This window comes from Lipophrys pholis (genome assembly GCF_963383615.2).
Source record: "Lipophrys pholis genome assembly, chromosome: 7".
Classification (NCBI taxonomy): Eukaryota; Metazoa; Chordata; class Actinopteri; order Blenniiformes; family Blenniidae; genus Lipophrys; species Lipophrys pholis.
The window spans coordinates 16104509-16120147 of record NC_137638.1 but is presented as its reverse complement, the minus strand read 5'-3'; the positions used below and the strand labels follow the sequence as shown (position 1 = coordinate 16120147).

At 40.4% G+C, this 15639-nt stretch overlaps 1 protein-coding gene across 1 annotated transcript in view; it reads left to right on the top strand.

Moving 5' to 3' along the window:
* agtpbp1 (ATP/GTP binding carboxypeptidase 1) overlaps nucleotides 1–14444 on the top strand; it is a 30574-nt gene extending 16130 nt beyond the window's left edge. The window contains exons 16-27 of the mRNA XM_080467528.1: nucleotides 454–537; nucleotides 781–870; nucleotides 1041–1189; nucleotides 1350–1437; nucleotides 2124–2268; nucleotides 2813–2963; nucleotides 3615–3795; nucleotides 4080–4209; nucleotides 4787–4918; nucleotides 5792–5968; nucleotides 7388–7539; nucleotides 12373–14444. Of these exons, the coding sequence (XP_080323654.1) occupies nucleotides 454–537; nucleotides 781–870; nucleotides 1041–1189; nucleotides 1350–1437; nucleotides 2124–2268; nucleotides 2813–2963; nucleotides 3615–3795; nucleotides 4080–4209; nucleotides 4787–4918; nucleotides 5792–5968; nucleotides 7388–7539; nucleotides 12373–12553 (1660 nt within the window). The 3' untranslated portion in view covers nucleotides 12554–14444. The remainder of the gene's footprint in view (nucleotides 1–453; nucleotides 538–780; nucleotides 871–1040; nucleotides 1190–1349; nucleotides 1438–2123; nucleotides 2269–2812; nucleotides 2964–3614; nucleotides 3796–4079; nucleotides 4210–4786; nucleotides 4919–5791; nucleotides 5969–7387; nucleotides 7540–12372) is intronic.
* The last annotated feature ends 1195 nt before the right edge of the window (nucleotides 14445–15639 follow it).

Sequence of the window (15639 nt, the reverse complement as noted above, 5' to 3'; positions counted from 1 at the left end):
ATGTTAGTTTTAATTTTACTTCATTATTTGAGTAGGCAGTGCCATAAAATACTTTTACTAGTTTTTGACATAACTGGACATCAACATTCCTTACTTCAGTATTTCTTAACCACAGTAGCAGAATGGGTTAGGTGTTGTTCTTTAGTGTTGGCAGGATGGAGGGCATCCAGTGTAGAAACTAGCCATGTCTACAGTACAAGCTCCACATTAACCTTACTGCTACTTGGAATTGAGTAGATGCAATTAAATTCATATAACAAAAGTTTTACAGCTCAATTAAACATTGATAATAATCAATCATATAGTTTTAATGTGAAAACCAAATGAACCTTTCAGTCAGTGAGTTCTGAGATATAGTTTGAATACTGCCATGTTGAACTTTGTCTCATGTGATGCAGTGTGGTGGTGTTATTCATCGTATTCATGAGGTTCTTTGTGGATCTGACCTTGCAGGTCAAAGATATTCCAGGACATCGAGAGACTGATTCATCCTAATGACATCCTGGATAAAGTCGTTTACGACCTGGACATTCCTAGGTGAGTTTGTCTCATGAGTCTGTTACCTTCTAATGCGCCATCTCTCAAGGTAAACCCAGCTGTAGTTTAGACTTTTGTAAACATCACCTCAGCATTTGTATTTAACTCACTCAATAATATTGAGAGCTCTGACATTCACCAAGCAGATTACTTTAATTAATCATCCATATGCTGAGAAGGGTAATGACTTTTCCTGAGTGTTGTATTGTCCTCTTGAAATTCTGTTTTTTTTTTATGTTTCAGTTGTCCCGTGATTGAAGATAATGGTGAATCACTGAAGTTCAACTCTCAGTTTGAGTCTGGTAACCTTAGAAAGGCCGTCCAAGTTAGAAAGTAAGCATTTATTGAGCTGCTTCATTGGAGAGAGTAAGAGATCTATACATGCAGAGTTTTAATTACAGCCCAGCTTGTATCACAACAAAAACAGTACACTTGATCTACTTTTAATCTATAAGCAAGATGTTTGGGTTCATGTTAACAGTTGATTTTTGGTATCCCTCCAGATATGAGTATGACCTGGTGCTGAACTCAGACATCAACAGTAATCACTACCACCAGTGGTTTTACTTTGAAGTGAGCGGCATGCGTGTTGGAACGATGTACCGCTTCAACATCATCAACTGTGAGAAGTCAAACAGCCAGTTCAACTATGGTGAGATACAGGGGGGAAAAAAACAACCTCTCAAATAAAGTGGCAGTCTGATTTTTGGAGCATTTGTACAGTTCATAAGAACGACATCAAACAACACACTTTTGAATACAAAGGAACATTAAAAGATGAACAAGTTGTGCGTGTGTGTGTGTGTGTGTAGGCATGCAGGCGCTGATGTACTCTGTGCAGGAGGCGATCAGTGGCAGGCCTCGCTGGGTCAGAACTGGAACAGACCTCTGTTATTACAAGTGGGTTCACTTTGAATGCAGTGTGTGGGGATATTTTAGTAGAGAAATAATCCTGTTTAATAACTTTTACAAAGGTCATATTTTTTTAATGCAACATTGAGCGTTACAGTCTTTGTAGTTTTGAACATTGTACGAAGCGCAGCATGACTCTCTACACTGACAAACCACAAGTGAAAAATATCTGTTTCGACATGCTGCACTGCTTTTCAACAGTATCTTATTGTACTGTGCAGATTTACAATAATAAAGAATACAATTGTTTTCTCAAGCTGTGAGAAACTAGTGGCTAATAACAGAAAGAGGGTTTCACTTTTTTTTTTCTACTCTCACACCAACATGATACACAGTATTTTAAGAACTTGGTGACTCTAGTACAGCTTATCATTGTTTTGCGAGAACAAACAAGCTTCTCTCTTATCAAAATCTACATTTACAATTTTGGATATCAGATTTGTTGATCGTGTTCCACTGAGCCACATAATTACAACAACCACATCAGTCCTTTTCTTTGTGATGTTCAACTATTGATACATTTGTGACAATATGATTAAAATACCCCAAACATTTTCTACTGATTAGTACGTGTCATGCTGGGTTGAATCAATCATTCACATTAAAGGGATGATTAATAGGATTCAGAATGTTTATGCATGTTATTTATACTCTTTGCTCTTTGTTTGGCACAGGAATCATTTTGCCAGGAGTTCCATTGCAGCTGGTGGTCAGAAGGGAAAGTCCTATTATACATTGACCTTCAGCACAAGCTTCAGCCATAAGGACGACGTCTGCTACTTTGCCTATCATTTCCCTTATACATACTCCACACTTAAGGTAGTATTACAGTATCAGTGGTAATCTGACCACTCGTTTGTTTAAAGCCCTTGTAGTTTTTCTGCTTTTAGGATAGTCTCCTCTTAACACAACCTTTGTTGTACTTCTGTCTGTGCCCTCACGATTCGCTGTTGTTTAGGTTCTGTTACAGTACCAAACAAGTACCAGTATTACATTCTCATGTCAATGTCAGTTCTGATTTTATAGTTAGATTCTGATTTGAAAGGAGATTGAAATTTGATTGAAAGCAGAGAATTGCTGTCTGAATCAATCATTTATATGTTGTCAATTATTATTATACCATCGGGAATCCTTGTTAAATGCTGCCACATTTGTAAGAAACATGCATTTGCAGGATGAGCAGTAGAGTTGACTATTTGTGTCACTCCCATGCTAAGTTAGTCGAGTCTTCCTGAATGCCACACATCTTTTCGGTCAGAGTGATACTGACTCTTGTTCTGAGGCTCCTCACCCTTCCGAACAAATTCCGAACAAATTCCTGACATAGCAGAAATAAAGACTGAAGTTTATCATCACCATACAGATGCACCTTTCCAAACTGGAGGCTTTGAGGACACCTGAGATCTACCTGAGACAGGATGTGCTGTGTGAAACCCTGAGTGGAAATGGCTGCCCCCTTCTTACCATCACTGCCATGCCAGAATCCAACTCCAATGATCACATCTGTCAGTTCAGTGAGTAAAATAATGTCGTCTGTGTGCATCCTTGTTACATTTTGTTCAGTTTTTAGTCTTTCTGGGTTTGCCCTGTGATGGACCTGAAACATGTCCAAGGTATATGGTGCTTTCACAGTCCTAACTAGGATAATATCCACCCACATATTGCTTTATGTCATCGTCGCCTGAAACAAACCTCATTGACAGCTATAGCTTGTCATTACAGATTGGAAGTTCCTTCTTGGCTGCTGCCAACTATGAAAAATGTGAAGGTCTAACTCGTCCATAAGCATTTCACTGACTTCCAAAGGAAATTGAGCTTTTTCAGGAAAAGAGCAAGTGGAATGAGTGTTTGATCCACTTTGGATTACTTTGTCAAAAGTAATCTGTCATTAGTTTGTTAAAGCTCCTCTGGGCCCTTTAAAAGAAGAAATAGATCCCCTCCGAAATGACAAAAAATCGTTTATGGGATGAATATTACAACACCAGAACAGCCTTGGGGTATCAGGGCAGACTAGTTTTTTCCCCAAATAGGTTTGCAGTCCACTGTTGTTCAGTGATGTTGTTTCTCAGCTGTAAAAAAAACTTTAAATTAAATCATCTTTTTTTTTTTTCTCATTCCATCTCCCTGTGCTTGTTTTTGTGCTCTCCTTCTTCCTTCCCCCTCAGGGAATCGTCCATTGATCTTCTTATCGGCCCGAGTGCACCCCGGAGAGACCAATGCCAGCTGGGTAATGAAGGGCACACTGGAGTTCCTGATGGGTACGAGTCCGCTGGCAGCCAGCCTAAGGGAGGCCTACATATTCAAGATAGTGCCCATGCTCAACCCCGACGGAGTAGTAAATGGAAAGTGAGTAAAATGAGATGGAACAAAAATTAACACAACGAGCAGTAAGCATGCACACACACACACACACACACACACACACACACACACACACACACACACACACACACACACACACACACACACACACACAGACTGCAGACACACACTTCTGCTGAGCCTGGGCCTGCACGATGTTCACACCTTTATGTTCATTAACACACGTTAAAAGAGTCTTGTCTTGAAGGATTTTCCAGCTGTTGCTCTGTTCTCCTCTACTCTGTATCCTTCCTCCTTTTCTGCTGTAGTCACCGTTGTTCTCTGAGTGGGGAGGATTTGAATCGCCAGTGGCAGAATCCCAATCCTGAGCTCCACCCCACCATCTACCACACTAAGAGCCTGCTGCAGTACCTTGCACACATACAAAGAGCACCGCTGGTACGACCTCTAATTAACTGGACTCAAATTACTCCGGGGGCAATTTGCACTTGGCAACATCATTTTTCATTAAACTTCTATTAATAATGCTGCCGTTTCTTTTTCTGTTCGGCTGTGTACCCTTTTTGGCTGCATGTCCTCTAAATTTTCACAACATTTAATGCCAGTAAATAACCACATTACTTTTACGACGCTAATGCAGTTGTCATAAACAACGAGTTCCGCTGGCCTCTGTGCTCCACGTGGGGTCAGCCAGCAAAAAATGAAAAGAAATTGTTTATACTGCAGATTTATTGCAAAGAAGGCAGTGAATTACAGGCACAAAGCATTATTGGGAAGCATTATTTTTCAGTTCAAATAGATAATCAGTTTTACTTGAAAACAATTTCTTTGTCGTTTCAGTAACTTGTCATTGCACTACTCATTTTTTTAACACAATTGATCAATACTTACTCATTGATTTCTTAGCATCATAAAAAAAGTTTTTTTTTTTTTTTTTTCATTTAATAAACACATACTTAATCTCTTTCCCCTGCATTTGTGTGTGTTGCATGTGTGTATGCGTGTGAATGCGCAGGTGTTCTGTGACTACCACGGTCATTCCAGAAAGAAGAACGTGTTCATGTACGGCTGCAGCGTGAAGGAGACAGTCTGGCAGTCCAATATTAGCGCCACATCGAGCGACTTGCAGGAGGACCTTGGATACAGGGTGAACTCACAAACACACGTACACACACACGCACAACCCACAAATTCTGACACAACAAGAGAAATGAGAAAGCTCACATCGTCTCTCTCCGTCCTCCACTCTGTTTTTCAATGAGACCTAAGTTATTAAGTTATACTCACGCTGCCTTGGAAAAGATGTGCTGTGAGGCAGCTTCTATTTACATCTGCACTAGATAGTATAAAATAAGATCGACTTTCTATGTCCCTGAACAGGATTCAGCACCTCCTCACAAACTAAAATGACTTGTGAGTATTGACGTTGCCTTGGACGTTGATTCACAATTATCCTACCATGTTTCACCTTATTCTGAATTATTTAACGTGTACCTTTTTCTTCATTGCCATTACTTCCGTGTGTAATGTGCAGCTTTTGGTAATCTGCAAATGTGATGACCCTTTCTCCGCTTCATTACGCGATGACCAAACACGCTTGAATTTGCTTCACTTCACTTTACTTTCTCAGTTTTAGTAATTCACCTTGAGTTTCCCTGTGCTGAGGGAAAGTATCGTTTCTTTCCACCAGCGCTACTGGTCACGCCAAGATCAGTTTGTTGTTCCTGTCTGCATTTGGGAATACAAAATAACATATTTCTTGTTGTGTAGAATGCTAATAAAGAAGTCAGTGCACCGCAAGGTTTTTTTTTTTTACTGGACGTGTAGCTTCAGGCTACTAACCCACAACAAAATCTTTGGGTTGTAGTATTCAGTATTCTTCTCTGTGCATGTCAGTTGTTGCTACGCACAGCAATGTTCTTTAAAACTTTTTTCCCTCTCTGGGCTCTGAACTCACACATGCACACACCCACGCAAAAAAAACATTCAGACATCTCAAATATTTTCTTGCGTTTTTCAGACCCTTCCTAAGATCCTGTCCCAGATCGCCCCGGCCTTCAGCATGGCGAGCTGCAGTTTTGTGGTGGAGCGCTCCAAAGAGTCCACGGCTCGCGTTGTTGTTTGGAGAGAGATTGGAGTACAGCGCAGTTACACCATGGAAAGCACGCTCTGTGGCTGTGACCAGGGCAAATATAAGGTAAAGGTGTTTGTATTTGTCCAAACTGAATAAACTGCGAGCGAGGCGAGTACAGGTCAGAACAATAACCACACAGTTACATTTAGCTGTGTGCAGGTGAAACTGTAATGTTTTCCTGAGGTTGTGTCACTATTTTTTCCCACTGTATGTCAAGTCATATCTCAAGGTTTTTAGAAAAGAAGAACAAACACTTTTTTGCAAGCAGGTCACAAAGGCAGGTTATTGGATTTAATGGGATTTTTCTACTTCAAAACCAATGAAAATGGAATGCCATGTAGAGAACGAGTATTCAAGTTGATGTATTGGACTTTCTAAAATTTGATTTCACTTTAAGTGAGATGTGGACATCTTGTTCCTGTGAGCTGTATGTTGATTTCACCGGTGATTGTAGGAGGAACCTCATTTTAACCCCATTTTAACCACACATAAATTAGAAATATTGTATTACTAAATTGATTTGTAGGTGAAAATTATGCAGAGCAATCATGTTGATAAGGGCTTATTGTGCAGACATCCAGTCAATTTCTTGCTGGAAAAGTAGTTCACCATAGTTTTCACAGAGAGCTGGGGAAGTGCTCAGTCAAAACTTGGGTGACACTTTTATGGCGCTCACAATGATTTCAAGTTCAATTCGACGTTAAAGCAAGTGGTGGGCACTGCCAGAACCCTTTTAAATGTCCACCAGGTGGAGCTGTGGGGCTTTGCCCCTCTTAGTGTTTGTTCTCTGTCCTCTCTCCTCCTTCCCTCTTGACCTTGTTACCTCTCTTTCTCATTTCTCGACATGTCTTTTTCATCACAGCTGATTTCCTTCGCAGTGATTTCTGCCAATGTCAACATCCAGCGTATCCAGAGGGGATGCCATTTTGGCTCTGATTTGCACCCCCACTGGTTTGGGGGGAAGTATTTGTCCAGATGTGCAGGAACTAATGTCAACTGAATTGTGGTTGCATATCTCTGTGGCCAGGCCAAGTTTAGATGTTCCGAGCTCTGCCCTGGGGAATGAGGGAACATGAAAGTTTTTTGGTTGAATTGGAGGTTAGCCTTTCGCTGGTGTATACGAGTGTGCGCGTCCCTGTGTGAGTCTGCAGAGTTTGGTAGGGTTGCAGCTGATGTTTGAACGTGTGCCTCCCGAAAATGAAATAAATTATCATGTTTCTACACGAAAAGCTTCCTCACAGAGTGCTATGCAGCATTGAGAATTGAGGCGTTTGAAGGTGGACAATGGCTCCATCCCTGAGCTCCAGAGCAGCTTTAAAAACTCTCAGCAGTCATGTTGAAGGAGATTCCGTTAGAGGCTGCAGTTTATTTTGGAGGCGAGCCGTGTATTGGTTGTAAGTGTATCATTAAGAGAGTTTTGGGGGAAAGGCTTTGTCTCGATTTATTCTGAAGACATTAGCTTCTAGTTTATGTTCTCTGCAGGGACTTCAGATTGGCACCAGGGAGTTGGAGGAGATGGGCGCTCAGTTCTGCATGGCCCTGCTGAGGCTGAAGAGGCTGACGGGCCTCCGCAACCACCAACACCTGCTGGATTTGGAAAGCGATATCATCGGGACACAGTCTAAAGTGGTCAGGTCAGTAATGTGAAACATGCTGCAAATACACACACACACACACACATTCACACACACTGAGTGCTGATGACAGGCTCAAGTGTTACTCTGAAAAAATATTGAGTTTTTATTTGAACAATAAAAAATATGATATGGTTATCTTCTTGGTATCCTCGCCAACATTTTCCAACATTTGTTTTCATTTCTAAAAAGGTTCTTTGTTGCCTTAAACTCCATCTCGAAAGTAGTGAAAATGTTTACAGACTGTTTTCTTTTTTATCTGCACACAACATCCTCATTACTGCCAGCCTCCCCCCCCCCCCCCCCCCAGCACCAACTCTCCACGGTGTGACCGTCACTCCGGCTCTCCTCTTAAGCACTACTCCAGAAACAAATGGAGAGCTGCATTTATGCAGGGCTGCCGTAAGCATCATTGAAATTCTATCAATGATCATGTGTGATGAATATAATGAAAACTGTGGAGTGAGAAGGGAGTGGGTATGAATAATTGCCAACAATGTGATTATTTCTCAAAGACGAAGCATTAAACAACCACAAGGTTTAAAAAAAAAAAAAAAAAAAAACACAGCATAGTGTGTCAAGGCTACATTGAGCAGTGGATTGTACATTGTGGATTAAATACACAGGGGACATGCTAACTGGTCTGCTTCCCTGTCGAGCGGCAATATGTTTGCAAAATATAGGAGGGAAATTCATTAAAGTCAGTGTCAGCGCATGTCCTCGCTCAGTAACGTGTCACTTCTTTCAGGGGGTGGCAGCAATTAATGAGCTCAGCATTCAGCTGGAAAACAAACAACCATCCCTCCCTCCTGTACAGTGTGATGCACTACATCTTTGTATTGTTTACACCTCTCGTCACCGCGTTTGCTTTGTGCAGAAGTGTCAACTGAGATTCGAGCAGCCGTTTATCTTAAGTTGCCTTTGTCTGTATTGATTTTGTTAAAAACAAGCCTCAAACAAACCAACGGTAACTTTATTTTTGTGTCCCTTAGCTTCTAAATCATACTGAACATTATAATGATCATGATGACGATGATGATAATAACATGGAAAACCAATGATTATCCACATCACATTACTTCTAAAAAGAAAAGCGGATTGCTTTATTTTCTGTGAAGAAATGATAGTTTTAGAGTTTTACTGTACTAAGGCATTACATGTAAGTAAAGGCGGGGTACTTCCTGGACAGGTCAAGTGATCCGTTATGGTTGATTAAAGCCCGGTACTATTAATGGCTGCTCGAATCCATAAACTATATAAAATACAATTAACTCTTCTTCTGCGAGTTAAAAAGCCCTTTTTCCCGAAGTCTTTCAGGAGAACTTATTTTATAGTTCAAAATCATCGCCAGCATTCTTACTAAAAATCCAGTCATTTAAAAAAAAAAAAAAGTATTTTGTCAAAGAAATTTGTTTTGTGATTTATTAAACCGTCCCCCTGAACCTTTGAGATTTAAGAAGAACTGGCATAAACTATAAATAATTATGAACAATTACCAATGAAAATAATGGAAATTACATATTGCATAAATAGCAATAAACCGGAGTCAATGAATGGCATACAGACTTGTAAATCTACCAGAATGAGGAGCTACAAATGCTAAATATATTCTCATTTCATCTGAAACAAAGATAAGAAATTCAGTTAATTTAGAAATGTATTGATTCTTTGGTTTTTACCTTTGTATGTAACATGTTTGTTTCTTTGTACTATTCATATTGCTTTCACAAGGTTCTTTTAAGTCATCAATATTGTTTTAAACTGTAAGCATAATCTTGTGACATTTTAAAGAAGAATTAAAGAGTGACTAAATAAAGTAGCTGATACAATATTCAAATCTGAAATTGCCTGATCGTGGTTTTAGTTTGATATTTGTCAATTTCGCTGTTTTCGTGGTTTTAAAGCACAAATGTAAAAGCTATTGAAGTTGTAATACTCCCCCACATTCTAAAATTAGTAAAACCCTCTTGTAAGTCTTTTTTTTTTTTTTTAAGATGTTAGGTGGAACCCAGAAATACAAGGCTGAAAATGCAAAAGTGCTTTCAAGTCTTAACTTAGGAACCACATCTAAAAACAGACACGTGCAAAAGTGGTGGCTGCACTTCAGTATTTTGAGTCTTCATTCATATTTTAAGAAGTGACATCAGCCAGTGAGTCAGCAATGCAGCTCTACGCTGTACAAACACTAGATTCTAGAAGTGTCGAAGCGCCTCGGTTGAAATGACTTTTCCAGAAGTACAAGTTGCACAGATCAGATTGTATTGAGTTCAGCCCTGCCAATAAATTATTAAACTTGTTCAAACTCCAACTGTGACCACCAAGGTTCTCTTAATTTTTATTTATTTTTTATTTTTTTTAAAGAATGTCAGCGGTGCCTCCTCCAAAGATTTGTTCAAGCTGTTGATTCAGAAGAATGGCTTTATGCTCAAAACCACTTAATGCTCACGTCTCTTTCTCTCTGCCTCTCCCTGTCTCCCCCCTCGTACTCACCTCCCCTACTCTCATATTGATATATTCATTCATCATTTATGTGTCTGATCATTAAGGGACTCCAAAAGTGTGTGTGTGTGTGTGTGTGTGTGTGTGTGTGTGTGTGTGTGTGTGTGTGTGTGTGTGTGTGTGTGTGTGTGTGTGTGTGTGTGTGTGTGTGTGTGTGTGTGTGTGTGTGTGTGTGTGTGTGTGTGTGTGTGTGTGTGTGTGTGTGTGTCCTTTGGGATTTGTTGCTCTCATTTTGCCTTTATGGTTTTATGCGTGGGGCTTGGTATGGTACCACTTACCATTTAATAGGTCATCACAACAATGATATTGTGGCTTCTGGGAGGCGTCTGCCGATAAACTGGGTGTCTCGCTGTGGGTAAATGGATGGAATGCGAGTTTGCTTTTGTGTAAAGTGTGTAAGAGACGCATAAGGTTTTGGATGTTTACGTATACGTGACTGGAGGTAAGTGGGGTTTCAGTCTGCAGGCGTGTAGAAGGACTTCATATGGAGATGACTTTAGGATGGAGATGCAGAAAATGTGACCCAACGAAAGAAAACACTGGATTTGGTAATTGTGTAATGGCCTGTAATGGTTGCTACACACAACTTTCATTAATCGTTTTAATGTCTGCACACACACACACACACACACACACACACACACACACACACACACACACACACACACACACACACACACCATTACTGTACATATACTGACGCATTATTTCTCTGTCTCTCTCATGCACTCACATTCGGACGAGCTTGGTGGGAGATCATTGTCTGAGCCCCCTGATCGACTGTCTCCCTGGGATCACATTTCAGACCATTAACACCATTAAAAACCCACTAAAGCCACTAAAACCTCAAAGAACCAGCAACCATTTTACCATTAGGACCCATAGGGGGAAAAAAAAAAAACCCTTGCTCTACTCAGAGTACTGCCACACTGTTAGTTTGCAGCCATTATTTTGTTAGTATTTTAAAATACATGTCAATATCTATGACCGTGCTGTAAATTCATTGCTACTGTTATATAATCTGAAAGCTTTTGTAGAGTATTTGTTTTTGGTTTGGATATTTTATGCTTTTTCGACACATATTTACTGAATAAGTATGATGACTAATTACTCCAAGTTTTCATGACTAATTACTTGTATACAACCTGTTCAAGCATACTTGCCTAAGTATACTTGAACACAATCTAATTATGGGGCCCAAAAATACTACAGACACCTTTAAACCCAATGCAGTTCAGCTCAACGCGACCGCAAGCTGCCGCCTCGGAATTGAACTTGTACTCAAATTAAAACCTCTCTTCTGATCTCAAGCTAAACTGATCATTATCATTGTTGTAAAGACAGAATTTATGGCTGAGCTGTTGTAGTGGATCACGCTGATGCAAGCGTACCTAATGAAGTGGCTGTTGAGTCTATATCTGCTATTTAGAGTTGAAGCAATTACCCTGTTGGATAAAAAAACAAAACAACCTGCAGCTACTTCGATGGTCGTTCAGTCGTCTAAGTCATTTACTGGCTGTTTTCACCTTCTCAGAAATCAAGTTTCTGTCTTTTCCTTCTGTGAACAGAAAATTCTGCTAAGAATTATTGATTTATTTGAGTACATAATCAATGCATCAATCAGTGTTAGAAATGAATCAGCGGCTTGATTATTATCTGCTATCATACTATTGTTATTTCCAACCCAGGGGCCACACGATGATGAGAGGTTTGGACTCTCGCCTCAGGCATGGCAGGACATTCCTCGGTTTGAGTCTGGGTTGGCCTGTGTGTTTCCTCTGGTTTCCTCCCACATGTATCTGACATGAACTGCTGACCTGTGTGTGTGTGTGTGTGTGTGTGTGTGTGTGTGTGTGTGTGTGTGTGTGTGTGTGTGTGTGTGTGTGTGTGTGTGTGTGTGTGTGTGTGTGTGTGTGTGTGTGTGTGTGTGTGTGTGTGTGTGTGTGTGTGTGTGTGTGTGTGTGTGTGTGTGTGTGTGTGTGTGTGTGTGTGTGTGTGTGTGTGTGTGTGTGTGTGTGTGTGTGTGTGTGTGTGTGTGTGTGTGTGTGTGTGTGTGTGTGTGTGTGTGTGTGTGCACACTCAAGATGGATTGGTTTCCAACACAACATGAAGATTTCAGTTTTTTTTTTTATCCAAAGTAACCAGATCTCGATGGTCCTTGTTTTTCATAACAAATGCTCCTGACATGTTTGGCTTGTATCTCGGTGCTTATAAGACCTGTGCGTCACTGCTGCTCATTTTCAAGGACGCTCTGTTCACACCATTAACCTACAGTAAAACGTTTGTTATCCGTGACAGCTGTCTTAATGACTATTATATTTTGTTATCCAGCAGCTGCCCAACCACCTATGTGATGGAGGAGGATGAGCCGTCCTTTATGGAGGCGATAGACTACAGCGCAGAGAGCAACGACGAGGACGCGGAGCCAGAAAACGAACACGCCGGCGAAGTCCACGACAATCCGGATCACATCGAGCAGCTGTCTGACTCTGAGAATAATCACAAAGTAGAGTAGAGTAGAGTAGAGTTGTCCCTCCCTGGCAGTGGAGCTTTCATCCAGCCGATGAAGGATTAAAGATTGCGCAGGTGAATTCGTCCAAAGCCTTTTCACTTTGACTCGTGGAGAAATAGCCGAGATTTACCCCTGATCCTGTTGTATTGACACTGTCTGATGGTATGTTGGCACCCTTCAGCAGCTCCCCTCCTTTTCTCGGCCCGCTGGAGGCAACTTGTTGCTTCTTAAGGGGCCCACTTCACCCGGTTTTCACCTCAAAGTGAAATCCGCCACAGTAACAATCATAATGGTTTCCAGTGAATGTTTTCACTTCTTACCACCACACTATAACCTTGATGACGTATAACCCTTGATCTCAGACACCATATATAGCCTGTGAGATTCACATATATCTAACAGCTGCAGTCCGCAGGCACCGTTGATGCTCTACTTGAACCCTTAATTTTTCCTTTTTTTTTAAATCACAGCCACTGTTAAAGTGACGCTCCTTGATATGGCTGTGGTAGTGGAATGTTTGAAACGCCTCTCTCCTATGGTACTGTGTTTGATTGAAATTCACTGCTGCAGGTGATGAGGGGCCCTGGATCTCCCAGACCGCAGACCAGCTTAGAGATCCAGCCTGCCTGCCTGCCTTCTTATTTCCTTGTCGTTTCCTCAGTCTTACCTGGCACTTTAACTTGTTACTCCTTCACTTGGTTTCAAGGCCTTCCTCAGACATCACCTGAGCTGTGACTTCACGCCCCCCTTCTTTGTACCCTAATTCGCCACAGCGCACATCAGCCGTGTCCTCGTTGCCTTGCTTTAGCCAAGACTGAAACTATTTATACCACACACACACACACACACGTTGAATGTTCACGTCTTTATATAGACAAACCTTGTACAATACATGAAATGCTGATGTAAACATCACAGGCTCGTAACACACTGAAGAGTAAAGGTCACACTCGGGAGTAAATGAAGTAGACGAAATGTATAATAATCGCAGGCACTGTTGGTGTTTTCATTGTTTTTAATTAAAGAACAGTATTACAGAGCAGAAACGAACAAGACGCATGAGCTGCTAAGAGCTGAACACCCAGCTGCACTTTGGATACTCGCTACAAACGCAGTTTCCAAATCTCATCTACCGTCGCCTCATTAGTTTGAAGTTCTCGGAGCTCAACCCAAAGCTGATTGTAACATTTCTTATTGTTTTAAAGACTTATACTGGAGATATGTTTCCGTTTTTTATCCTCACATCCTGTGTGTATATTTGATGGATTTGCTCAGCAGAGAGACAGACGGTGCTGCGTATCAACAACACAAAGTCATTTCTTGTATTTTCTTCATAAGAGGTATGATTCTATTGCATTTGTACAGATAGCGCATGGCAATTTTTTTTATTAGTATTCAAGTAATTTATTAAGTGTTTTTGTTGAGGATGCATCCAGTATGTATAGGAGCCATTTTTTTTGTGTGTGTGAGCAGATGTTTTAAGTTATTCCGTCGCAGCTGATGTTCTTAAAGTGTATTTCTTCCTCCGGTTTGGTTGCCCACCCTCGCTTCTATAACTTTCTTTCTTTCTTTTTTCCAAACCTCCATCACTCTATTTAGTTTTTCTCCTTGGCTTCCATTACTTTCACCTTCAGCTTGCAAACATCCTACACAACGCGAGGTTAATATATGCTCATGTCCGTGTGTAAAAGAATATACAACGTGAACTGTGTTGGTACAGTGGGAGAATCCTTTCCGTGCTATTAGTTTTGTGTCTGTAGCAGTTCATGTCAACATGATGCCGAGCTTCTTTTCCTTATTTGTTTGGAGGTAAACAGTTACAAATAGCTGCTCATTTTATGTGGTCTGTAAAGCAGAAGAGTTGAAGACATGGGAAATAAAAATGTGAACATGGTACGCTCGCCCTTTTGTTTTTATTTGTCATACCTGAGCTCCACATTTCTGAAAATGACCTTACGGTTCTGTTCCGACGCTGCAACATGTTCCCATGAGCCGGCATGAGGACTGGAGGCTTTCCTCATGAAGAAATTTCTCTTTAATCTTGGCCGTGCCGTGGTAATGGATCCTAACTGAATAAGGGGAGAAGTGCTGTGATTAGCGAGCCTGGCCTGAAACATTAAAGGGTGAAAAATGTGTTTCTACAAACCTTAGTGGTTTTCTAGAAACACATGTTGAGTCTAATTCTTTGACAGATCTTAGTTTTCATATTTACATTCATGTGGATCTCTTAAATAAATATTCATGTCTCCAGTGCACTTTGCATCCCTCAGGAAATCCATCATAACTACCATAGTAATAATGTGTCTTTATTGATGATCTGCAACCCTAAACTACTAAAAGCTGGTCAGTGCCACGTTCAGAAACTAAATATGTCAAGTCTTGATCGTTTAATTCATCAAACTCATCCATAAATGCCAACATAGTCAAGATCCTCGGGTTCTCAGTGACCTTGTTCTACTTCCAGCTTCAGGCTCGGTAAAACGTGGAGCGTCCAACGGAAACCTCAAACTTCCCCTGTGGAAGACCTCACTGGAATACTGATTTAGATCATTTCTGACTCAAATTGATTACAGATTTTACTTAATGTGGCAAATTTATATTTATCCCCACACAAATGTTTAATTTAATAAAAAAATGTATGAATGTGTCTGTGATATTTTTGAGTTACTGTATTTTGCAAAAATTATGAAGAATCAAACAACAAAGTATTTGAACATTAAAGATATTTAAGTTCATGTGTAAAAAAAAAATAAATCTACAAATATTGAGAATAATTTCAAAGAGTGTTTTGATAAGAAAAAAGGGAAAAAAGCGACAGCATGAAGCTAAGCTACAAAATGTACAGAAATGTTAGAAATACAGACGTTACCAGAATCTCACAGATCAGACAGTGAGAAATAAAATGTGAGTTTAAAACGCGTATCTTTAAAGTGCCATTCGGAGAATTTAATGACATCAAAAAGTTGGGTAACAGATTGCACCAAACAACTAAATACAGAATCTACAGTGGCCATGAAATCAGTCAGTAGAACCCGTGTTGTTTAATTATTTAATAATGCTTTTAGGTCACTAGTACATCCAACCATCTT